We start from the raw sequence: 26250 nt of genomic DNA on the forward strand, positions 1-26250 counted from the left end.
GCATTACATAGTCACGTAGGTTCTTGTATAAAAAGTCTCAATAAATCCTATCAAAATATCTTAATACCTAGATTATGCATTGACAGGAGTGATGAATTAAGATATTTCAAGTTAAAAAAAGGGAAAATGTTATATATAGCTCTTAGGGCTACATATAAGCATTAAAAACACTTTTGAAAATTGTATAAATTTAAAAAATCATGACAAAAACACACTAATTACGCGTATTTTTGTCCTGAATTCCTAATTTTATACAATTTTCAGGAGTGTTTTTAATGCTATAACATTACCCTTAAAAAAACAACAAATGAAGTACGGAGTATTTTGGTTGAAAGGGCCTAGAGTCCAGTTTGCAAAAGAGGCTCAAAGCCAAGCCATAACCAATTAATAACCATCCACAAAGTAAAACTACTGCCAAAAAAAGGCCAAAAAAATAAAAAAAAGGCAAAAAAAAAAAATAAAAAAAATCAGCTTTCTCTAATAAACCCTAGCCATTATTGAAAGAGGAGAAGAAAAACCCTAAACCCCTCTTTCAATTCGTAGTCTCTTTCTCTCTCCTCAGAAAAGTAGCAGAAATGGTTGCTATAGCAGCGAAGAAGAAGAAGAATGTCGAGAATTTCATTGCCAAAAAGACTAAAAAAGAAGAAGCTCCAGTAGTGAAGAACACGAAGAAGAACAAAATTGATGATATATTATCTGGAGATGATTCTGAACAAATTGATGAATTTGAAACTGAAAGTGGAAGTTCATCTGATGATTCAGAAGATGATAACCAACTTAAGGATGATTTTCTTGCTGGAAGTGGAACTGATAATGAGGAAGACGATGATGATGAGGAGGATGAAGAAGGAGGTTGAATTTTTATTATTGTTCTTGTTAGTTTGATAATTTTTAAAATTGTTCTTGTTGATTTTAGGAAATAAAACCCTTTTCGTTTTGAATTTGTTATTGATTGGTTGAATAATTTGGGTTTTTTTTTTTTTTTTTTTTTTTTTTTTGTGTGTTATTTAATTGTAGTGACTATAATGATTATTGGACTAATTGTGAACTCTATTGCATAGGTAATGATTTTGAGTCGGGTTCGGGGTCGGATTCGGATGATTCTGATGAAAAAAACATTGAGTTGTCGTCGAAAGCCATTGATGACAAACGAGCTAGGCAACAGAAGGAAGCAGATGATGAATTGAAGCTCAATATACAGGAAGAAACTGAGTTTAGACTGCCAACCAAGGAGGTATATTATAAAGTTTTTATAACTTGTTTGCTTAGAGTATTCCATTTTGTATTTGTGTCGAAAATTAACTAAATATATTCGCTTCGTTGGGAATGAATTGTAGGAGCTTGAACTAGAGGCACTTGGACCTCCTGATCTTCCTAGTCTCCAGAGAAGAATCAAAGAAAGTATGTTTATTTTTTATTTTATTAGATAGATAACAGATTATCTTGTCTCAATAATACTCGCATTATCTCAATGTTACTTGGACTCTTCATTTTACCTCAACTCCTCAAGTACCTGTCATATAAGATCCATTTATTAATTATTTTATTACGACTATAAAAAAATGCAATGTGTTTTGTTGAATGTAAAGCATAGTTGAGAACCTGAGACTGTTTCACAGTACAAGTTTAGTTTTTGAGATTCAAGTTCGTGAAACCTAATGCCTCCCTCCCTTATTCATGTTAGATATTCGGATCCTTTCAAAGTTTAGGACTTTGAAACAAGAAGGGGCGTCAAGGAAAGATTATACTGACCTGCTTAAAACCGATTTGTCTACATATTACGGTTACAATGAGTTCCTGATTGGGATGTTGTCAGAGGTATTGTGCTCTTACTCTGTTTCTGCAATGATTCTTTATCTCTCCATCTCAATTTTGCATTTTTCTTACTAGCTATATGCTAACTTTATGACTAACTTCTACAGATGTTCCGACCTGTTGAGTTATTGGAACTCATTGAAGCTTTTGAAAATCCTCGTCCAATGTGTATAAGAACTAATACATTGAAGGTGCCATTGTGACTTATGTTTCTATGCATATTATGTCTTACACAGTTACATTCACGATTAGTCTCAATTGTACTTGATCTATTGAGAATTCATATATCATGTCTTTTGATGTAGACACGTAGACGGGACCTTGCTGATGTTCTCTTGAACAGAGGAGTGAACTTGGACCCTTTGGGCAAGTGGTCAAAGGTAAGTATATGTGCGCATGCATGGTAGGAAAATTCTGTTTTCTGGTCAAAAGCTGGTTCTAACACTACACTTTGAATGCTTTGTGTAGGTTGGATTAATAATATATGAATCCCAAGTGCCAATTGGTGCCACTCCTGAATATATGGCTGGTCACTACATGGTATCTTATTATTTATAAAAGTGCACTGGTTTTTTCATGCTGATTCCATCTTAGTTCACTTGACATTTAAGTGTTTCTTCTGACATGCTGCAGTTGCAAAGTGCAAGTTCCTTCTTGCCAGTGATGGCTTTAGCTCCTCAAGAAAAAGAGAAAATTGTCGACATGGCGTAAGTAATCTATGTTGCTACTTTGCTTGAATTTTATTTTTTGAAGAAAGACATTATATGTTTCCTGTCCTCAAGGTCACCTACTCTCTCCCCCCCCCCCCCCCCCTCTCTCCCCTTCACTTCTTATCAAGAAAGAGGGAAGAAGGATGAGGCTGCACACTCATAATAGTTTAGATTTCTCGTGTGTTGGCTGTCTCATGCCTGTTGGTATCCGTTTTAGTATAAATCTTTGTTGGATAGTAAGATAGTGAAATTGATCCGTGCCAATGGTTGTGATGTGCTGTGTTTCTATGATACTTGCAGAGCGGCTCCTGGTGGGAAAACTACATATATTGCTGCTCATATGAAGAACACAGGTATATATATATATATATTTTCCCTCCTGTAACGCCGTAGTATTCTTATTAGGATTTTCATATGTGTAAGACTATAAATTTTTGTTACAGCTTTCAAAATTTCTTAGTTAGTTATAGAATTTGGCTGTTCGCTAATAGTGGAGGGAAGTAAGTAGGTTCTTTCTTTTTTTTTTTTTTGGAAGGCCTTTTCTATTTTACTTGAATTTAGGGTTTTTTTTTTTTTTTTTTTTTTTTTTTTAATGACACTTATTTTTATTTATAGAGTGAAAAGGCGAGTTCAGCTGTGCAGATATTTGAGTTCTGAGTCAACTTCAAAAAATTCGGGAAATAATAATAATGAACAATACACAAATATGCAATATGGCTTTAAAGGCTTAAAACTGTTGAGCCAATCTCTATAAAACCTCCTATTTAGAATCCAGTAGGCCAGCATCATTCTAAAAAACTAAGTTGATCATCCAAATTTTAAGAAATTTTGTCTATTTCTAAAATCCTTATAGGATGATCTCCTATAGTGTCGTTGCTCACTTCCTTGTAAGTGGATCCTTAGAATTCTGTTTCCTACTACCGAACATTTATTTCACTAAAGATGTTTCCATTGATATTTGAGACTGAAATCATTACTGTATATTCCAATTTTATAGCTGTTGGTTATGATATGCACTTGTTAAAGATCATTGTTTCAATCTTAAATCTCCATGACTATTTTTTGCAGTGTGGGCCATATGGCATGATTATTAATCTGAAGTCAAGAGCATAAATGCTTGATTAAACTGTCATAAATTCATCTTACAGAAGTTCTCATTTTAAATCATCTATTTGTAGGATTAGTGTTTGCAAATGAGATGAAAAAGCAGAGGCTTCACTCTTTGTCTGCAAATATTAGCCGCATGGGGGTGACGAACACAATAGTTATAAACTATGATGGAAGAGAGGTTTGATTCTTTTTACTGATATGCTGTGGTTCTTGTTAGAAGTTTGTAATTCTGTCTCTATACCCTTTCATTCTTTGTATTTGCATTTATAAATATGCTAAAATTCAAGCATGGCTACGTAGATGGATGTTTAATAGTTGTACATGCTGATCTTGATTATTTTTCTTTAACATGTAGCTAACAAAGGTATTGGGAGTTAATTCATGTGACAGAGTGCTATTGGATGCCCCTTGCAGCGGAACAGGGGTAAGCACTATAATTTTTTTATATTTTGTTGCTTACAGGATTCAAACATTTATTTGCTGATAAATCAATCGAGTAGAGAAAACATATATGCATGCGCTCACACTTCATATAGTAGTAAATGCTGTTAAATAGACATTGTATTTTGTGGGTTATGCCCTATTCATTAAGTCAGCCTACTCAGGAGTATGTGATATTCCCCCCCCCCCCCCCCCCTTTGTAAACTGATGTGGGATATTTTATATGTGTAAAAATAAAATTTTACATGATATGCTACTTGCTTGTGAGGTTTACTAGTCTAGTTTGAGCATCATTGAGTTGAGATTTAGTAGCATGCAAGGAGGTTGTGTTGATTTTGTCATATTTTTGTAGGTAATATCAAAGGATGAATCTGTAAAATCCTCTAAAAGCATTGAAGAGATACAGAAATGTGCTCACTTGCAACAGGTATTTATTTTTTCTGATTATTACTCCCATCGTGATTTTTGAGGCATCAATATGCTTTTTATAAAAAATTTCGCCATATTATTAAGGCACATTTGAATGTGTGCTATGAATAAAAGTTTGGTCCTATTGTCAAGGAACTTTCCCGACGCAACCATTGTAGCTACTTTAATTGATGTTGGTGTTAAGAATTTGGCACTAGGCTTGTAGTTTTTCGCCACTGTAGGATTATTCTTTATTTTTTTTTTGCTTACATATGATTATTGACCCATATCTCCAGCAACTTATTCTAGCTGCGATTGATTTGGTGGATGCAAACTCAAAAACTGGAGGATATGTTGTGTATTCAACTTGTTCTATCATGGTTATGGAGGTTTGTGAAATGGATACTTGTCTATGTTTAATATCATTTACTGTCCAATATTTTCTCTTAATTTAAAGTCTTGCAGAATGAAGCAGTAGTAGACTATGCCTTGAAGAAACGGAATGTAAAACTAGTCTCATGTGGACTGGACTTTGGAGAGGAAGGGTAATCCTAATTTATGAGTCCTGTTGATCATAACCGCTTATTCTGATTATCTAAGATATCTGATGATATCTAGTATCTACCTTTTTTCTCAGATTTGTCAACTTTAGGCAATATCGATTTCATCCATCATTAGACAAGACTAGGCGGATCTACCCCCATAAGCTCAATATGGATGGTTTTTTTGTGGCCAAGGTAAATCTTTACTGTCCCATTAACATAAAAGTGGTAGCCTGAATGTATGACATGTATGTATGCATTTTACTATAGCTATGGCAGACTCTGACAGGTTGACTGACACCTTGCCTCTAATTCTTGTAAAGTTATGGGGGGTTCTGCTATGTGTCCTTTTTTGTTAATACATACAACAACTGCTACAAGCGTTGTGCTGTTGTGTGGAATCTGCCTTGTTGGGTCATTAGAAAAATTTTGACTGAGAATTAGTTACTCTCTTTTCTTAGGGGCAATGATACTTTGACTCTTCTATTTACCTTCAGTACGCGTGTCAGGTGCATTCTGATACGGTTATGGAACCTTTTACATACAACAACTGATAGAAGCATTATGCTGTTATGGTGGTATAGAATCAGCCTAGTTGGGCCATTAGAAAAATTTGGACTGAAAATTAGTTACTCTCTACTGATACTTTGACTCGTCTATTTACATTCAGTATGCGTGTCAGGTGCACTCTGACACGGTTATGGTCCTTATGGAACCTGTATTCAACACTTGGATTTTCATTGCACCACTTGATTTGTTTTGTTCCACATTAGAAAAGAACTATGAAAATGTCAATGTAAGCGCTCTCGAAGTTACAGGGTCATTTTGCTGAGTTCCTCCAACATGGATCTCTCAAGCCCCTTGTGTACTCTACTTGTTCACCTGTTTCGGTTTTGGGGTATGGGTTAATCAAGGTTGTTTAACTGCTTTCCATAAATCACCTAAGAAGGATTTGTTTTCTAAGGCGTTCTCTGATGAGTATGTAACTAAGTTGTCAGCATGATCTTGATTAAATGATGTGATGTGATGTGATGTGTGTATTGCATTGTAAGTTAATCTTTCTGTTATTTCATAAATTCATTTTGCAGTTAAAAAAAGTAAGCAACACAAATCCCATTCCACGCTCTGATGTTCCATCAGAAACAATAGAGCAGGATCTCAATGACACAGATGCTGATGGACAGAAGTCTAATAAGCGACAAAGAGATGATGACGAGCCACAAGAGACCGAGGATTTGAATGAAACTCCCTTGGATAATGGTAAGAAGAAACCTTCTTCTAAACTCACAGAGAAGAAAACGACCTCAAAGACAAATGTTAAGGATAACGAAAACGAAGTATCACCTCCAAAAAAGAGGAAGAAAAGGGTCTTTCCATCTCGTGAAGAAGTTTCAAAAGCAAGGTGAGCAACTGATCTCTTAATGGAAGTTTGAACATCATATCCTGTTAAATCATTCATAAAATTAAATCTATCAGCAGATCTCTTACTGGAAATTTGAAGAATTGTGGTTTCATGATCTGTTAGATTATCCATGATGTGAAGAATTGTATTTTTTTACTTGAAGTTTGAAAAATTTTGGATTCTTGCCCTGTTCATTATTCAAAAAACGTAAATTTATGGTTTCAACTTTTAAGATAGAATCTTTGATTGTTTCCCTTCATATAATGTAGATATTGCTTTTAGAGCCTTGTTGCCGTGTGTCTAATTACACTAGTATATGCTTCCTTTGCATTTGACAATGGTGCGTTAAAACATGTGCAGGGAAGAAAAGAGAGAAGAGTTGAGGAAAAAGAAGGTAGAAGGCAAGAAGAAAGGCGGTAAATGATCATTTGAGCATACCTCTCAAACCATTCTGTCAAGAATGTTGTTTACTAACATGATGAACAAATTCTCTTATTAGTTCCCAGTTTTGTATCCAGCTTCTTAAAACCACAAAAGAAAAATGTTTTGTATCCATTTATTTTTTGTTTCCGTTTTTGTGCAAAATTTTAGGAGTAAATTATGTGTGCCCTTTAGAGGTTAATGGTAGAATCAGAGCACATGTTATAGAAAATTTTGTTCAAAACAACTGGAAAGATAGATCTTTGAAAGAATTATGCTTATGACATTATGGTGTATTGTATTATTCTGAAGTTCTGTATGAGTAATTTTTATTTGATAGGTCAATTACTCTGAAATTTCAAGAGATTTTTTTTGGCAAAGCATGAACCTGTTCAGTTTATACCATTTGGAAAAAACTAGAGGAAATGTGATCCTGTGAATGTAGAATCCTGCAGGATTAAGAAAGTACATGGATTTGTCAAAAAAAAAAAAAAAAGTACATGGATAGGCCAGTTTGTATTGAATTGATGAAGAATTATTGGACTCTAACTGTTAGAGTCATTTATGACTCAGCACACGTTGGTATTTTACATGATACCAACGACAAATTATATCGATACCAACAAAACAATTTTTTGTTCATTGGTATCATTGAATAAGGTGGTTGGTATCATGGTGATATTATCTAAAGTATAATGAAATACCAAAATGTGTTATGACATTATTTTTTTCTTCTCCTCTACAACCTATTCATTTGCCAATATAAATATATTAAAAAATAATTATTTATATAGTATACCTATAAATAAACCGTGCATTGCACGGGATAGAAGGCTAGTTCAAAATAAAACACCTAGCATTTTGTGCAACAAGAAATATATATATCAATTGGAAATATCTTCTGTACAAAAACTTCATTTTATAAACGGCATTGTTGGCTTGTCTATGAGGCAAGTGAGTAACGTTTGTTGTACGGAGTACTTGTTCTTTGAGTGCAGTGTCACAATGAACTTGTCTTTGAGAAGTAGGAGCTTCTGACCTTGTTGAATGCTTTGATACGAATCTACTATTTTGGCGCAAAGTAATCCTAAGATTTTGTTGTCGCTAAATCCTTTTCGGCCTTCCAATGCAAGCACCGCGGGGTTCATAAATTAAGTTGACAAGAGTGAACATGTTTATTGATATGGTTATTCCCTGAGGATGATTCTCGAAACTTAGCATAATTCTAAAAGAAGATACTAGGTCATTAAGGTTGGTAGTGTCACATTTAATTTTTGTTTTGGTACGCCAATAAAAGGTGCCCTATTAAATTGGAACCTTCCACAGGTAATCTAGTATGGGTTAGTAGGTAAGACCCTGTGGAAGTTGCGCAAGAGTAAGCGAATTCTCACCCTCAAATTGTCTTTGATGAAGATTGGTTTTTACTAATAATATTGTGTTTTATTGACCAAATTTTACTACTAGTGTTAAAACGAAAATATTTATAATTTTACTATTGATAAAAACCATACTTGTATTTATTAATACTGGTGTCACAAATTGATCAGATTTGGCTAGACTTGATCCAGAATCTCATCTATATGGACACAATGACATACGAGTAGAGAGTGAGGGATAACTCAAGTGGTTAGAGCTTCCTTCTCGTTTGCAGGAGATCGACTCTGACCCTCGCACTAGTGGCTCTCTAAACACCAAAAAAAAAAAAAAAAAAAAAAAAAAAAAAAAAAAAAAAAAAATCCAATGACTTAGGAGCAATATGGTTCAAGCCAAAATTAAACCATACTCAATTAGATAAGTGGCCCGATGCTATAGAAGGTTCCAAGTTCCCAGTAATGTGGCAAACACCAAAAGAGTTCAATTTAGAGGCAAGCTCATGATTTCCTTTTCCTCCCCTAAGTTTAAATAGACAAACGATTTTGGGGGTTCCTAAAACCCTAAACCCTAAAATTCTCAAAACACACAGAAGCAACAACGATGCCAAAACTCCCTGACCACCTCGAGCTCAAGCGCACTCGCGTCTCCTGCAAACTCGATGCTCCTAATGACGTACTCTCTCTTCCTTTCTTCAATTTCTGGTAAATTTTATCTTTGATTCTATTTTCTCCATTATTAATGGCGTTTTTTGTCAACAGACTGAATCAATTTTATATTCTGGAGCATATGCTTCAATGGACGTTGATAATTCGAGTTTAGAGAGTTTCTTTAAGGACTTTAAAGTCGTTGTCAATCGTCTTACTGAGGATGAAATTGAGTTTGATATGATTGGTATTGATGCTGCTTTGGCTAATGCTTTTCGACGAATTCTCATTTCCGAGGTAAATTATTCATTTTTGGATTGGATAATAACTTTTTTTTTTTTGCTTAATTTGATGGTTATTATGTATGTCACCTATTTTGTGAATTTGTGGGTTTTTGATTCTATTATTGTTTGATTATGTGTGGATTATAATTTGATTGTTGCTTATGAGGATTGAGTCTTTGGATATAGAAATATGTACTTAGTATGTTCGGAAATAATAGTCACATGTACTACCGCAAGACGTTGGAAAAAGTTTTCATCTTTGATCAAATATAATATCCGTAGTAGAGTAGTAACTTATGTTTGGCTTAGGAGATACTGATTAATGGGGAATAGGTTAGGAATGAGCTGATTATTATGACCATTTTTCTTTTAAGTAAGATTTGTGTTGTGATGTATCAAGTTTACCCCAATTGTGGGAGTAAGAGTGTGGCACAATTTAGTCAGATAGTATACATTATAGTGCATTATCTTTAGAAATTGGGAAGAGTTCCCCATGATTGACTAAGTCAAATAGTTGAAGTTACAGTGGTTTTGCAAACAAATAAAGAGGTTGCTTAGCAGGGGTATTAACGTCAGAGGAACGAGTTTTGATGAGCGTGTAGATGACAAAGTGAGGATATAAGAAAAATACCGAAACTTGTTTCCTTGTTTGAGGTCCACAATACAAGTTTATAGGCTTTCCTGATACCCCTGGCATAAAATACAATTTGATTTCCTAGGAGATGTATTAAGTGAAAGGTTGCTACACCAGAGAATAAGTTCTCTGTCTTGAGAATTTGAAGAGACGTTCCAAATCTTTGAGGAAAAAAATAAATCCTCATGCCCTCTGTATAAAAAATGTTAGGCAATGAAAAGACCGAAAATTTAACCGGACAAGGTGTTATAAGTTCTAGTGCTGGATTATATGACTTGCCCTCTCGAGGAATGAACTGAAAAGGTTAAAATTGTGTGTACTAGTTGTTAATTACACCAGAAAATGTCAGAAAGATGAAATTTTGAATATACCCTTTCTATGATTAGCTGATTACTCTCACATTTACTCTAGCAGATGAAATTGACTTGAATCATGGTGTAGAAACGAGGAAGAAGAAGAGAATTTAGGGGAAAATGATAGTTGATTGTGATTTGGATTAAATTATCAAACTGAGCATACACCCCATACCTTTTAGTGGCTGGATACAAGCTAAAGCAATGTAAAATTCACTCAATACTATTCGATTTCCTTCTCTCTCTGATCCCCTCTATGTATGGCAGCTCCCCCAATTTCTCTTACTGACTCTCCTCTCCAAGCTAATCCTAACCAACTTATCATGCAATACCATAATATTACCCTCTTCTCTATACCCAATGAATTATACAGACTATCATGGTACTGATGGTAGCTATACTAGCAGCATTATATGAGTTTCAGGATCTCTTCTGTACTTATTTTAGAGTTGAGGATGGAAGATGAATGATTGAATGTATTATATTTTATTTAAAGCTAGATTGTTTCATGTCTATGAATGTGGCTTATGCTTTGTTATGCATGGTCCAAGTTGGAAACTTAATGACTTGGTGATTTCTGTGTGAAAATTAAATTGAACTTTGAAGTGTTATTTTAGGTTCCCACAATGGCCATTGAGAAGGTTTTTATAGCAAAAAACACGTCAGTGGTTCAGGATGAGGTTCTTGCGCACAGATTGGGGCTCGTTCCCTTAAGAGTTGATCCGAGGTTATTTTCTTATAAGTCAGGTATAAGCTCTGTGTTTGATTTTGATAACAATACGTTTATGAACTTACCAAATTTGTTTGCCTTTAACGATTTAATTATATATTTTTTTAGAAAAGGATGAACCAAATGAGAAAAACACCATTGTTTTTGGACTTCATGCCCGTTGTGAACAAAAAGAACCACGGCGGTCAGGTATATCTTTGCTACTATCCTTAGAGTATATTAGGGGTTTGCAAATTAGTTTGTAATTTGTACTACTTGTTCACCTTCATTGATTCATTTGCTTGTGATGAATAATGATTGCTATCATTTTGCTGTAGTCAAGTCAGAAGAACTGAATTGGTTGCCAAAAGGGAGTATGTTCTTATTGGAGATAGAAAATAAAGCATCAAGTTCAACCACGGCACCTAAAACTTATACTAATTTTAAGTCGAGCCAGGATGGGCTACCTGAATTATCAGACAATCCAATTCATCCTAAGTATCCTGATATCACTTTAGCTAGGATTGGGCCAGGACAGGTAGCTTTCATATCTCTTGCTTTCTGTATCTGCTGGTAACTTAATCCATTGAGTTTAGCAGCTTGTTATTAAACTTACTTAGGTAGTTAAATTAAAGATGGCAGTTTGTCGATTGAGTGATTCTTGTCCCCTTGTGGGCTGTTGTTTTTCCTTTATCAATTGCTGATGCTTGTTCACAAACTCCTTTGTGAAGTCTTGATGTTTAATTTTATCAAATGTCAACTTTGTCATATGTCCAGGAAATTGAACTTGAAGCACATGCTGTTAAAGGTGTTGGTAAAGAACATGCAAAGTGGTCCCCAGTTGCGACTGCTTGGTACCGGATGCTTCCTGAGGTAAAATGCTTACAATGCTATCTGATCACCCCCCCCCCTCCTTTTGTGTGACTATACTGATATCAACTTTTATGGCATAGGTTGTTCTGTTGCAAGATATTATTAATGAAGAGGCAGAAAAGCTGGTACAAAAATGTCCAGCTAATGTTTTTGACATTGAAGACACTCCTACTGGTATTGTGCTCTTCATATTACCACTGCACAAATGATTTTGTGCTTTTTCTCGGATATATATGCCCCCCCCCCCCCCTCCCTTCCTGCTTTTTGCTTCCTTATCAAAACTTGCGCCTTAACAGGTAAGAAAGCAACAGCCCCACGACCAAGATCCTGTACCCTTTGCAGAGAATGCATTAGAGGGGAAGGATGGGACAAATATGTCGCTTTGCGGCGTAAGAAAGATCATTTTATATGTAAGTTATGCTCATCCAATGATAAACTATTTTATGCTTAAAAAATTTGCCTCCTGTTATTTTCTAGCTGGAATTACACTTACTAGGAAGATTATTGTATAAGCTATAGATTTCTTGTGGAATACTACTTCATTCAGCAGCAAGAAATTTTGTACTCCATGTATAGATGGAGAACTGGAGCCTAAGGTTTCATCTTTGTGTGTTTAAATTCTCAGGGAAGTTTTTCATTGAGAATTACTTTTTATCCATTTGGGTTCTGTTATTGTTTCAAGTTTGAGAAGGTGCATTATGAGCTGAGAGTTCACATTCCTGGGGCAACTATGTTTTCTGTTAAAGGACTGTGGTAGGCTCTTTACATTTTATGTTGTCATATCTCTTGTGCAGAGGAACCGAACCTTCTTACTTTTGAACCACCACTCGCCTCTTGGCGTGCAGGATAAGCTGTTTATCCTTAATGACATTCTTAAATAGTTCGCGATTTTAATTTTGGTCTATTTAGTGATAAATTCTTGGTGGCCAGGCAATTGCAGTCTAGTATTAGGTGTGGCATTGATATATCAATCTTTCTTCTAGTCCTGCATTATAGTAAATTTTTTTTTGAACTTTGTATATTAGAATTATGGTTTAGAGTTAACTATATTTGTTTTGCTGCCAGTCACTGTTGAATCAACTGGAGCGTTGTCTCCTGAGGTGCTATTTACCGAAGCTGTGAAGATCTTGGAAGACAAGTGTGAACGTATCATAACCGAACTGTCATAATTTCACTTGTATCTGTGAATCAGAATATTGGTTGCAAAACATATGCTTATCAAGCCAAATCATTAGGAGTCTTGGAGGACAATTCCAACCCTATAACCTCTCCGGAGTGCTTCAGAAAACTGGAAATAAGCTGTGTAAAAGGGGGTTTTGGTGGTTGTATAGATATCTCTGCCAAATTCGTTTCAAGCATTAATCAGCAAGACAATTAGGAATTTTAATAGCCAATGTTTTGGATCGAATTTTGTGTGGCTATGTTCTGGTCCAAACAAGAACCTGTACCTTGTAAAATGGCAAGATTATTGATGTGAAACCTGTTATGGATAATGCTTGCTTTACTTGGCCATTGTTATTTCACCTGCATATCTCAGCTAATATGCGACAAAACTCGAGACGTTACCTTATTTTGAAGTACGCTGTTTTCTAAACTACTTGTGAAAGATTGGTTCATCCTCGCATGTTCCTTTTCTTATAGATTCATTTTATTTTTGGCTAGGTGCTTTGCTCCCAAGACCATTTATATTGAATAATTGTGTTTATATAGTTATTATAATACTTGTTTGTCTTGCTGAGTGCTGGCTGCCTGGCTGCTGCACGTGTAAATTTTACACGTTTATTGTTATTTTAGCACATTATATTAAAAGAATTCTGTAATGTATTAATGTCATATTGTAGTAGTTTGTGTGTACCAAAAAAGAGAATGTATTTTAGACTTGTAGTAGGTTGTTACTTGTTAGGGTTCTGAGTTTGTCACATGAGATCGTAGTTATACATGACAATTGGGGGGGGGGGGGGGGGGGGGGGGGGGGGGCTAGATTCTTGTCCACTTGATTGGCTAAACCTCAATGATGCATACTTTTAGCCTCACATTTGGAGAGATTCAGATCTAATTTTGTAAGAAAATTACAGCCCATCCTACAAAAAATTATTTCGTACATATATTTGAAATGCCATACGCTCTTGCACTTATAATCTAACTTGGGACCAATGTCTCCGGCCCCCCTCATCCTCCACATCTCTTCAACGGAGCCATAATCAATATGGTTTTTGACTTTGACATTTCAATATCTATATACAACACATTAACACACGTATGTTTTAGGATGGTGTTGTGCCCCTAATCGATATCTCCATCTCTTCAACGGAGCCATAATAGACAAGTTGTTCTTAAAATAAATTTTAGTCTAATAAATTCAGGTAAGTTCAGATAAGATAAGATAAGATAAGATAAGATAAGCTAGTTTTGATAAATGAAAATCAGGTGAATAGAATATATTCTAACGAAGAGGGGATTATTGATTGTTATGACTAGTTGGCCATGTGATGATAAACATATTGGGATTATAATTGTAAAGGCTATGTAACCTATGTGTTTTCCTATAATGAGAAAATATCTTGCCTAAACCCTAATTAATAAAGAGGGCTTACCCTTAATTATTTAGTCTGTGTATTAAAAAGAGTGGTCCCAAACAAAGAAAAAAAAAAACCTTATAGTGAAAGTATCACCCAACTTAATTAACAGCTTTTTCCTTAGAATTATTGTGTATTATAAACCACTAAATTGTTATACAAAATTAAAGTACAGTACAGCTACTTTGTTATTGATAAGAACTTAAGGTTAAGGATTAATGGGGGTCTTTGTGGTTGTGGCAATTTCCAACGCAGCCCCCTCCACCCAATCCTGATAACTATCACTTCATCTTCATATGTTGTTGTCAATTTGCCACATTATGTCGCCGATTATGTGATTGATATCATTTTCGGTTTTCAGTTCTCCTAACTTTTACTACTTATCTTATTACTTGTTTTATGAAATAAAAATAACACTATTATAGAAGGTATTTTTTTACTTGTGCTCATCAGATTATCAATTGTCACCGTAACATTTACTATAAAAAGTAGGGATCAACAAAATAGATGACATTTAAGACGAACTTTGATTATGGAAGAATTAATACAAATAAAGGCGTAGGAGATATAAAGTTTCAAGCACACAAGGGTCAATTGGCTATAATAACCAAGGAGTCAAAAGTCGAAACTCCAAGTTAAGCTATTACATATACTATTTAAAGACATTATTACCCTAATCTAAACATTTAGACATTTTGTTATTTGGAAAAAGAAAGACTAATTTATTTTTTTTTACCTGGAATACATATGTGCCAAAAAAAAAAAACAAAAAAAAACGTATATTTATTTATTTTATTTATTTATTTTTTTTTTTTTTTTTTTGGAGTTGTATATAAATGTATGCACATGCATTGCATGTGGTGGTGCCTCGTATGATTAAAAACGAAGGGCATAGGATTCTATTGTATGACCTAAATAAGAATTGTTTACGGAAAACAAAACAATAGATTATTATGAGTTTATGACCATATATTCCAATCTTAACATTATTTTGGTACAAATTAACAAAGATATACTAGTGTTATACATACTTACTATATTATACTCATATTTGATCTTAAAAGTTTGTCTTCATTTTCTTTTTTATCATCACTTTTAATTTGTCTAATTTTGTTTTAACAATTACTTGTATGCATCTCTAAACTCCCATTCATAACATTTTGTATGTGTCTCACTAATTAACGTCTATAAATAATTATTTAAAAAACTTTTGTACGGAGTATGTTGATACGAGTAATTATTAGTTGACACGTTTTTAATGCATAACTATGATTATCTTCTAATAATCAATGAGATAAAATTATATAAGAGAATATTTTGAATATATACTCACTAAAAGAAATCTAACATATTTTACATGATTGTTGAAATACATTTATACTCATTTAAAAGTGTCTAAGTTAAAATACAATAACTAATTTGAAACAAAAGAAAAAATATAATATCATATAAGTATATATTTAGCTTTGAGGTTGAAGTGATGAAATAGTGATATTGCTTCCGTCTCGTGTGATCATGTCCATGAGATTTTAGGGATCAAACATCGCGAGACTTGATCATTTAAAGGATTTCCCTTATCCCCAAAGATTATATACTTCATTGGTATAATATGGCACATGCAAAGGGAAAGGGCGAGAGAGCCAAAAAGGAGGGTTGGAAACTTGGAGTCACCGTAAAAACCTACATTCTCGTATGTGTATGGATTCCAGTTTTCCACGTGCCGTGGGAAAATCAAAATTTGGGCCATCAACCAAATTATGAGACAAAACTATTTTGGAATTTGTACTTGAACCTAATTTATACATGATGAAAAAGACCATAAATTATAGTACTTGTATTCTATTTACTATAATATCAGTAATATATACTTCATATAACTTTTAGATACGTTGTATTCCTACTGTTGTTTTTTAAATGTTTTTTTTTTTTTTTTAACTATATATGGAGTATATATTAAGGGCCTGTTTTCATTGACTGAACTAAACTGAACTGAACTGATTATTTTATAAGAGAAGCAAATTAGGAGCTGAACTGAACTAAACTGAACTTAACTTAACTGAATTTCAACGTATGAGAACAGACCCTAACTTTAATTTGACAATATGTTTCTAGTAATTAATGTATAAAAACAATATTGTTATATACGTATTAATATAAAACTTTATATTATCAACTTTTTTATATTGTTTATTGATATTTAATCAAATAGCTAATATTAAAATAGTATGTTAACATGTGTGTAATTAAGTTTAACTAATTTAATTATTCGATCAGAAACAGAGGAAAGATTATAGATAAGCCATAAAGTCATACACATATATGAGGGCCGCAAGGGATATATTATTAATGTGTTTCCTAGAGCGCCACCATATTCGATGCTAGCTCCTTAATGTACGTATGCAATCTTCATGCTTTGGGATGTAAATTGCATATAAAATCAATTCTTGTGTAGATGAACAATTTTGGACGACAATACTAATATGATGATGACAACGTATTACCTAAACTTTTGATAAATAAACAACAATTTGCTACCAACTCTATGCAAAGTTGCAAACCTTTCTTTCTACAATGACTAGGTTAAATAAGATTATTAGACGGAGGGAGTATTATAGCATTTACTTTGATGTATAATTTTAACAAAATTACTTATTATTATTATTATAAGCTGTCCTTTTAATGCGAAAATCATACAATGCAATATTTGTTGAACGAAGAAAATATTAAATTAATCATCATCCACTTCTTCTAATTAGAACGTAATTAACAACTAATCTGATAGTGATCTCAATACTTAAGTTCCAGTTCATTGCAAAGTGCAATGGCAGGTTAATGGTCCACCTATCTAGCTAGCTAAATATAATTAAATCTATCAAAAATGATTTATATTTTAATATTGCATGACGAAAAGATCGACAAGAAAGGAATACTTTAGCAATAAATGAAATCGATCGAGCTGCTTTTGTTTGCCAATACAAATCTATCTATCAATGACAATTGACAAGATATAAAATTGATGTTACTTAGAACTATATATTTTTTTTTATGAAAACCATGTAAATGAGAGGCCTTCAATAATCCTTCAAGTTGATTTTGTCTTGTGAGGTCATACCGTTTTATTCAACAATATTTGACACAATTTAATCAAATTAATTTTTACAATTAAAATAAATCTAATACACTTTCACGAATAAGTTAATTATATACTTGTATTGGAGAATTGATGTGCCGGTTATTTCTGAAACGATTTAAGTCTACTTTAAAAAGTTATTTAACGCCGTGCAAATGTTAAATAGTCTGACATGACTCATTGATGGTGAATAATAAAATAATATTAATATAATTTTCTATGATTATTATTTACAAAATGTCATTTGATTTACCTAATAAGTTGATCAAAATGATAAATTGGGAGAACCTCCACTAGGTACTTATTCAATGAGTTGTGTCATACTAGGTGTGTTTTTCGCAAAATTATTATTAGGTACTCTATAGTAAAGAAATTATGTTTTGTCAAATATATTTAAATATTTAATCATAACTTCACAAGTATTGGTATGAGATTATACAACACACTAGATCATACTTGTATTTATAACTACGGAGTACTTAGGATTTGTTCTTATAAGTTTATTTTCATTTCAGCTCCTAATTTCCTTCTTTTATAAAATATTCATGAGAACAGACCCTTATAATATACTCCGTAGTTCGTACTTATGCTTACTCCGATAATCGCCCGAACTCAAATACCAATTTTGGTACTTGTAGACTTGTAGTAAAAAGGATGGAAACCAAACACTGCCTAAAAAGCATGAGAGACAGGTTGGAGGTCTTAGAGGCCCACATGTTGATTCAGACCCTTAAGTTTGGGACAAAATACATTGAAAATTATTGATACAAAAAAACCTTTTTTTTTCTTCTTTCTTTTTCCTCTTCACTTTACCTTTGACCCTCTCATCTCTTAGAGTTAGAGTTGATGGTTGCCCACAAACACCAAACTCTCTCCCAACAATAATCAACAACACCCTTTCCTCTTCTTCACATTCTCTTTTTATCTTTCTCTACAATTTTATCAATCACCTTTTTCTGCACCCAAAACCCTAAAGTTTTGATCTTTGCAACACTGGTAAGTTTTGTAGTATCTGGGTTTTTGGGGTTTCTTTCTTTTTTGTTTATTGTCATTGGTTTTTTGGGTTTTTATTTTTTTATTTTTTGGGGGTGTTATTAGGTCTTGGATCCAATTTTACAATAAAGTTTTTGATCAATTTTAGTGGGTCTATTGTGATTGATGGGATCTATACATGCTTTTTGATTGACCCTTTTGTTTGCTTATGATTTTGATTACTCTCTTTACTTTTATATATTTTTTCTTTTTTAATTTCTCAATCAATTTGCTCTTATCTGCTTGTTAATTGTCCTTTTATGATCACTTTGAGCCATTACTTGGCCCGGCATTTATACTGACTGATCAATTTGTCTTGCTCTTGGACAATTGCTAATGTACCTTTCTTTTGGGGGGAATGAACTCGTTTTTTGGTTGTTGAGGTAACTGTGTTTGCAATTATTGTGTTATTTTTCGGGTTTGGGTTCGGTTTCGTTTTGATTCTTTTTTGTTATTTGGGCGTTGAGGTTTTTTGATCTTGCTCTAGTATGCATTGAAAGAATGAAGGGTGCTTTTAGATTGTAAGAAACTGTGGGAAAACAAGATTTTGAAGGATGATCTTCAATTTTATAGTATATTGGCAGATTACTAGCATATGTTCATTATTCAATACATGTTAATTTATGGGTTTTTAGAGGGGATAATTGTGAAATGAGTAGCTTGTTGATCCATATACTGAAGGTATTTTGTAGATTACTTATATGGTTGTGCTGAAACATTTTGGTTGACTTGTTTCAGACAAAAGCCTTTTTATTTATGGAGCTAGAAGTGGGAGATTATGGAACTGCAGTTGGTGGGTTTGATGGATTGAAATGATTGGCTTAGTGATGGGTATGCAGAATTGTTTCCATTTATCTTGTCTGTATAAGTGTATATTTATCTAAATGTCGTCAAAACCGAGTGCGAGAACTTCTCCGGATAGGCTGAGGAAAGCCTCTGGTTCTCAGTCTCTTGAAGGGAATACTCGTAGGCCTTCACCTACGCCACCAACGAATAAGCCTAGTAGAACAGAACCATTTACTCCAAATAGGATACCTCCATCTATGCAAAATTTTTCATCAAAGCAAGTTGTGAGTGATAGTGTAGCTGAGAAGAAGTTGTTACATGCTAATCAAAAGGAATCTAGCAATGATGTAGCTGATAAATTTGGTCCTAGTTTGTCTTTGGCTGATGACAAGCTAGTTCCACCTGGGTCATCTGCTCAAAGTAACGGGACTAGAGGATCGGTAGAATTTGGTTCTGAGGATGAGAAGAAAACATCAGAGCAAGGAGTTGGATTATCTTCTGCCAAAGTTAGCGATGGCGCAGGAAGTCTTGCGAAGACAAGTGGTAGCGCAAAGACTAGTGGCCGGGCTGAATTTGTTGAGAGTGGAAAGAGTAGTATGTACAGAGCTAGCACAAGCAGCGATGTGAGTGATGAAAGTACTTGTAGCAGTTTAAGTAGTGTCAACAAACCGCACAAATCACAAGACTTGAGGTGGGAAGCCATCCAGGCTGTCCGTGCACGAGATGGAGCCTTGGGATTAAACCACTTCAGGCTTCTGAAGAGGTTGGGATGCGGTGATATAGGGAGTGTCTATCTGTCGGAGCTAACTGGTACGAAATGTTACTTTGCAATGAAGGTTATGGACAAGGCATCTCTTGCAAGTCGTAAGAAGTTGCTCAGGGCGCAAACAGAGAGAGAAATCTTGCAGTCCCTGGACCACCCCTTCCTGCCAACTCTTTATACTCACTTTGAGACAGAGAAATTTTCATGCTTAGTCATGGAGTTCTGCCCTGGAGGTGACTTGCACACTCTCCGGCAGAGACAGCCTGGGAAGTATTTTACTGAGCAAGCTGTAAAGTAAGATTTTTAGTCCTTTTGCCTATCTGCTTGTCATTTTTTGCATGATGGATTATCTTTCTGAAAATCTCTTGAAGCTTTATTTTAGTTGATGTATGCTGAATGTTAATCCTTTTCAACTTTCATTTGCATCTTCACTTTACCTGGGAAGATTTTGTGTGTCGGCTGTATTGTAACTGCTCCTTTTTTATTTTACCAATGACACTGTTCTAAATTTTTAATATGCCCTGCATGTACTACTTATTTACACGTCTAAGGGCCTAATCAAACACAATCTTTTTGAAGTTAGAAACCAAAATCTAGATGCGTGCAATTTATGTGTTCAATTGAATCTAGAGTTGTTGCAGCAATGAAGTTAAGTTTGTTCATTTAGAGTGACATTAAAAATATTACTTGTAGAAGTTATACCCAAATTTTACAGCATGGAATACGGGTTTTTGTTAAGTTATGTTGCCAAGCCTTATAGGCTCAGTCATGGATTTGATTAGCTGCTGTATTTTATGCTTGGTGACTCCTGATTGCTGATATCCTGCGGTGATTGAAATTCTTATGAACTAGAAGTATATAAGAATTTTTGACAAGGGCATTCAGATACCTTTTCACTGTAATGGAAGATGAAGGTGTATTTGAGTATTTCAAAATCACACTGATGAATAAATTAAACCACCCAGAACTGGTTAATCCACGCTAATCTTTTTCCAAGTGTACCTTCTATGGTTGTGTTTGATTTTCATGTACAAAAATTGTGCCATTTCCCCCCCCCCCCCAATACCATGTCCTCATACTTAATGAACAAATGCTGTCAAAATTAGAGTATTTACCTTTGATAATGATTTATTTTCTTAAAAATATAAAACCGCGTTCTTGTATATGAATATTATGAAATTAAAGTCTTTTAGTATTCACTTTTGAAGAATATACAATCTTCAGATAGTGCTGCATCTTATGACAAAATGCAAGGATGTTCAGGGTTTATGGTTCAATGCAAAACTACTATAGATTGCTTCCTTACATATAGTCTAGGTAGTTTGCACTAGATTGTTCATTAGATCTAAAAGACCCAATCTACTCTGTATTGGTGCTAGTCAAGCAGTTGATGGTGTAATGTATGCTTTTACATATCAAGATAGAGAAATCCAGTAACATATATGTATGTCTAGGATAGGCTACTAAGGGGGTGTTTGGGGCTTTTGGAATGGGGTGGAATGGTGTTATATCCATTCCAATGTTGATGGAAATTTTATGCTATGGAACCTCATACAATTAGTATCTAACTCTACTCCAACCTCATACAATCTCATACCCACTTTACCCCCTAAATTCTATATCCACCATAGACACAAACCCTAACTAAATTCAAATTCATTCCAAGGTAAACCAAATCAATTTAACATAATTTGAGGTTCTCAATCCAGACCACCATAGTAAGGGTTCTCAATCCACTCCATTTGATTTTGTTAAACCAAACAACTCCTATGGTCAACTTTGGGAAAAAAAATAATGACAAGAGTAATGGCGGGGAAGAGGTGAATACATTGATGTAGTGGAACTTAAGAACTTAAATAGTTCTTACATTGATGTAATGGCAGGACTTGTTGTATATTGTGTTGGTTCTATACTTTTATAGTTTTATGGGATATAGATTCCGTATCTGCTATGAGAAAAAAGGTGCATCTCATGATGCAAGAACAAATATGTGTTTGCTGAATGGCATTTATGCTAGTGAAACTGACAATTCTAGGCATTGGAAGAACAAGAACCACTTTTATTTTTCAGAAACACTGGTCCAACCTTTTTGTTAATTGAGATATGCTAATGATCTAGCTCTTCAGAAATCAATAGAGATAGGTATAGGTGATTGTTGAATATTTTGCTCTTGATGAACTTCTTGTCCGGATTCTGCATAAACAGGGTATTACTGGTTTGTGGATTTGATGGTTTTTATGACCTGTCTTTGGCCATAAGCTTTGCACTTCAACCCTATCTTCTCTGAGCTTGAGCAGAGCTAGCTGCATAGCTCAGATCCTGTGAGGTGTGTGGGCACCTTATGTAAGCTGGGTCCCTTAGTCTAATATAAATATTCTTGGTTTGATTTGCTTGATCCGAGTAGAATAAGTAACAGCAAATTTCATCACAAACGAGCTTTGCCTGAATTTGGTCAAGTGCTGTGCTACATTAAGTCCTCACAGATAAAATGTGAACTAGGTTCCTTATTTAGAACTAGTTTCTTGATCTTAGGTGGGAATAGAGGCAATATGCTTATTAGTCACTCATACAAACATTGCTAAGGTTAAAGATGCTTTAACCAGCCTGAGCTGGAGAAGCGCTTAGGGTCATTACAGAAGTAATTTGGTTTAGTTTGCTCAATTAGGGCTAAATCATGCATCTATGTCAGATTTCTGATGTGATGACGATGACGAAAATTGATGATATATATTTCTTGTTTGAATATACTAACTTCACAAGAATTGTTAGACGCGAAAATTTAATGGTATAATAACATTACGATTTCCTGAATATCGAAGTACCAAAGCGGTAATATAAAAATGGTTCCTAGTGAACAAAAAAGTTAGGGTATCCCCATATTTTTGTAGATGTTATATTGCACATACTTTACTACTTGAAGGTAGGGATCTATGACACGCCATTTAGCCTGTGTTTTGAATACAATGTCAATTGCATTTGCAGCTCACAAACGTGCTTAGTCAGAATGTTGATGGTTCATGAGACATTTTCTCTTGTAGTTTGCTGTCCGAATCTGATAGTGTAGACATTCCAGGCATCAATTCTTATCATTTTTTTTGTTACATCATTAACTGTTTCTAATCACCATGTTTATAATGAAAATGGGTGAAGTTATGTTTTAACTATAATCCTACCTTGTAATTTATTCCTAATTTACGACATTATGAGTGGCTGAGTGTCTGCTGAGAATTGAGTATATGTTTGAAAGTGAAATTATTCAAGATTTCTAATTGAACTCCTGACCATTGATTTAACCTATATGCTTATTCTCTACATTATCATGTTGACTTACAGGTTTTATGTAGCAGAAGTCCTCCTAGCTATGGAATACCTTCATATGCTTGGGATTATTTACCGTGACCTCAAACCGGAAAACGTCCTGGTGAGGGAAGATGGTCATATTATGCTCTCTGACTTTGATCTTTCACTTCGGTGTGCTGTAAGCCCCACACTTGTCAAGTCAGCAGCCGTTGAGAACGAAGGCTTAAAGAAGAGCTCTGGTTATTGTGTACAGCCTGCCTGCATTGAACCCTCTTGTATTCAGCCATCATGCGTTGCCCCCACAACGTGTTTTACTCCCAGACTCTTTTCAAGCAAATCCAAAAAAGAGAAGAAATCTAAAACAAAAAACGAAGTTGGCAACCAAGTTAGCCCACTACCTGAGCTCATTGCAGAACCCACAAGTGCCCGATCAATGTCGTTTGTTGGGACCCATGAGTACCTGGCTCCGGAAATCATCAAAGGCGAGGGACATGGTAGCGCGGTTGATTGGTGGACTTTTGGGATATTTTTGTATGAACTCTTGTTTGGAAAGACACCATTTAAGGGATCGGGGAATCGAGCAACCCTCTTCAACGTCGTTGGGCAGCCTTTGCGGTTCCCAGAGTCACCCGCTGTCAGTTTTCAGGCAAGGGATCTGATCAGAGGCTTGTTAGTGAAGGAACCGCAGCATAGGTTGGCCTACAAACGAGGAGCAACAGAGATTAAGCAACATCCTTTCTTTGAAGGTGTAAATTGGGCTTTGATCCGGTGTGCCAGCCCTCCAGAAATACCAAGGCCAGTGGAGTTTGAGCGAATTCGCGTTCCTCCTGCGTCATCAAGCGAGAAAGCTGCTATGGCTGTCGGTATGCCGGACCAGAAAGGGTCCGATAATTATTTGGAATTTGATTTCTTTTAAATTATTTAGCCCATTGCTGTTTGACGTTAAAAATTGAGAGAAGATGTAGAGTTGGCTGAAAACACTACAGGTATGATGTCAACAGATTATGAACTTTAGGTATTTTTTTTCTTTTTTTCATGTGGTTTATATATTGATCATATGTTTGTTTGACATTGACATTGAAGGGTTGCATAATTAGAGTGGCAGAAGTTCAATGTATTTTCAGTGAAATTGAAGTGCTCAAATTTCTTTCTTTTTCTTACTATAGTTGTATAACTATAATAATCACTTCCTCCCTCCCCCGCCCCCTCCTATTTTGAACAAACTTGCTGCATTTAGTTGTTCAAGCATTATACGAAGTATTAGATATCGATTCCGGTTCTTTTCATGTGAAAATATGTTGTTCTATTATCAACGTCTTCCATGTTTCGTCATTTGAATACATCTGCTGGGTAATTTTTGGTTGGTTGCCTTTTGAAAGGCGTTATGTCTTACTTTAGTTGGTTTCCTTATGAAAGGTGTGATGTATACCTTAATGTACCTCAAGTTAGTCAAGTAACATTATTATTTCAAAATTTCGCATGGTCTAATATGAATTTGTGTAATTTTTGTAAGAAAGTTGTCATTATACAAAGTAATTTTTACAGTTATGCTTACTCTAGGCCTCCTGGGTCAAACGTGTTTTTAGTCTTAATTTTCTAAGAGCTTTCATTACCACTGTACTGTTCTCTGGACTCTGGTATTTGATTTTGGCTTGAGAATTTTTATGCAATTATGCATAGAGTTGTAAAAAGTTGACCCGACCTGAAATACCGATTCAAATTCGATTATTAACCGACCCATCTAAATCCAAAAAATGGTGACTCAAACCCGACTTGACCCGACCTGAAACCAAACCTAAACCCGAGTTGACCCGAATATGTGACACCCGAACATGAAATGACCTGGATATGACCCGACCCGAATGTAACCCGTAAATTATTGACCTGAACTAAACCCGACTTAAACCGAACTTGACCCAAACCCGTTTTAACACGTCAAAATTTGAATTTAACCCGACTTGTTACTAACCTGACCTGAATTCAACCCGACCCGTTCCTAACCCAACCCGAATTTAATCCAACCTTTTACAAACCCGACCCGAAATCAACCCGACTTGTTATTGACCTGACCCAAATTCAACCCGACTTGTTTTTGACTCGACCCGAATTTTAGCAGACCTATTACTAACCCGACCCAAAAATACAACCCGATCTGTCACTAACCTGACTCAAAATCAACACGACTTGTTATTGACCCAACCTAAATTCAACCTAAATTAATCCTGACTCGATTTCAAATCACCTTAAATGCTATTTAGACAACCTTATTACTGTTGATCAAAGCATTTTGTCTAGGGAGACCAAGTCGGTCCAGGCCAGCAAAAGAAAGGAGCATCATCCTCAAATTTAAGAGTTAAATATAGTATATAATTGTTGTATGGTCAAAGGAGATAATTATCTTCTTAAATTATAAACTATATTTCCCTAGTATATTGCTATATATATTATATTCAAAGGAAATAATTAGCTTGATAAAAATGGTAATTATCTATTTATAGTTAGTTGAACCTGAATATGACCTGACTTGGAAATGACCCGACCTGATTGTAACCTGCAAATTATTGACTTGAACATAACCCGACTTGACTCCGAGAATGACCCGACTTGGAAATGACCCAACTTGATTATAACCCTCAAATTATTGACTTGAACCGAACCCGACTTGAACCCGAGAATGACTCGACTTAAAAATGACCCGACCTGATTATTACCCGCAAATTATTGACTTGAACCGAACCAGACTCAAACCCGAGAATGACCTGACCTGATTCTAACCCGCATATCATTGACTTGAATCGAACCTGACTCGAACCCGAGAATCACCCTAACCCGTAAAACCCGACCCAAATGTCACCCGACCTGTTAATAACCCGACCTAAACCCAACCCAAACCCGATAAGAAGTATGACCCGACATGACCCGACTCAAGCATGACCCAACCAGA

General features: G+C 34.9%; 3 protein-coding genes across 3 annotated transcripts; all 3 read left to right on the plus strand.

Annotated features, from left to right (window-relative positions):
- The first annotated feature begins 434 nt into the window (after positions 1 to 434).
- Positions 435 to 7167, plus strand: LOC145629490 (26S rRNA (cytosine-C(5))-methyltransferase NOP2B-like). Its single transcript, XM_081682102.1, has 17 exons — positions 435 to 852; positions 1062 to 1234; positions 1338 to 1401; positions 1685 to 1818; positions 1923 to 2006; positions 2121 to 2195; positions 2284 to 2355; positions 2449 to 2522; positions 2826 to 2878; positions 3704 to 3813; positions 3991 to 4059; positions 4429 to 4503; positions 4781 to 4873; positions 4950 to 5029; positions 5122 to 5221; positions 6115 to 6428; positions 6789 to 7167. Exons 1-17 carry the CDS (start codon positions 576 to 578, stop codon positions 6850 to 6852), a joined length of 1911 nt encoding a protein of 636 aa, XP_081538228.1. The 5' UTR covers positions 435 to 575; the 3' UTR covers positions 6853 to 7167.
- Positions 7168 to 8756: 1589 nt separating this feature from the next.
- Positions 8757 to 13242, plus strand: LOC145627487 (uncharacterized). The gene is made up of 9 exons (XM_081679879.1): positions 8757 to 8894; positions 8981 to 9163; positions 10755 to 10884; positions 10976 to 11056; positions 11185 to 11384; positions 11624 to 11719; positions 11800 to 11893; positions 12016 to 12129; positions 12785 to 13242. The coding sequence occupies exons 1-9, from the start codon at positions 8823 to 8825 to the stop codon at positions 12886 to 12888; spliced, it is 1074 nt and encodes a 357-aa protein (XP_081536005.1). The 5' UTR covers positions 8757 to 8822; the 3' UTR covers positions 12889 to 13242.
- Positions 13243 to 18050: 4808 nt separating this feature from the next.
- On the plus strand, positions 18051 to 24450 carry LOC145629491 (serine/threonine-protein kinase D6PKL1-like). The gene is made up of 3 exons (XM_081682103.1): positions 18051 to 18421; positions 19196 to 20300; positions 23340 to 24450. The coding sequence occupies exons 2-3, from the start codon at positions 19342 to 19344 to the stop codon at positions 24220 to 24222; spliced, it is 1842 nt and encodes a 613-aa protein (XP_081538229.1). The 5' UTR covers positions 18051 to 18421; positions 19196 to 19341; the 3' UTR covers positions 24223 to 24450.
- The last annotated feature ends 1800 nt before the right edge of the window (positions 24451 to 26250 follow it).

Source organism: Chenopodium album, chromosome 4 (assembly GCF_948465745.1).
Source record: "Chenopodium album chromosome 4, dcCheAlbu1.1, whole genome shotgun sequence".
In the NCBI taxonomy this organism is placed as follows: domain Eukaryota; kingdom Viridiplantae; phylum Streptophyta; class Magnoliopsida; order Caryophyllales; family Amaranthaceae; genus Chenopodium; species Chenopodium album.

Coding starts and splice junctions, on each gene's coding strand:
- LOC145629490 (XM_081682102.1), top strand. CDS start 576: ATGGTTGCTATAGCAGCGAAGAAGAAGAAGAATGTCGAGAATTTCATT. Junction 3,814..3,990: donor TAAACTATGATGGAAGAGAG/GTTTGATTCTTT, acceptor TTTAACATGTAG/CTAACAAAGGTATTGGGAGT. Junction 6,429..6,788: donor GAAGAAGTTTCAAAAGCAAG/GTGAGCAACTGA, acceptor AAACATGTGCAG/GGAAGAAAAGAGAGAAGAGT.
- LOC145627487 (XM_081679879.1), top strand. CDS start 8,823: ATGCCAAAACTCCCTGACCACCTCGAGCTCAAGCGCACTCGCGTCTCC. Junction 11,057..11,184: donor AAAAGAACCACGGCGGTCAG/GTATATCTTTGC, acceptor ATTTTGCTGTAG/TCAAGTCAGAAGAACTGAAT. Junction 12,130..12,784: donor TAAGAAAGATCATTTTATAT/GTAAGTTATGCT, acceptor TTTTGCTGCCAG/TCACTGTTGAATCAACTGGA.
- LOC145629491 (XM_081682103.1), top strand. CDS start 19,342: ATGTCGTCAAAACCGAGTGCGAGAACTTCTCCGGATAGGCTGAGGAAA. Junction 20,301..23,339: donor TTTACTGAGCAAGCTGTAAA/GTAAGATTTTTA, acceptor GTTGACTTACAG/GTTTTATGTAGCAGAAGTCC.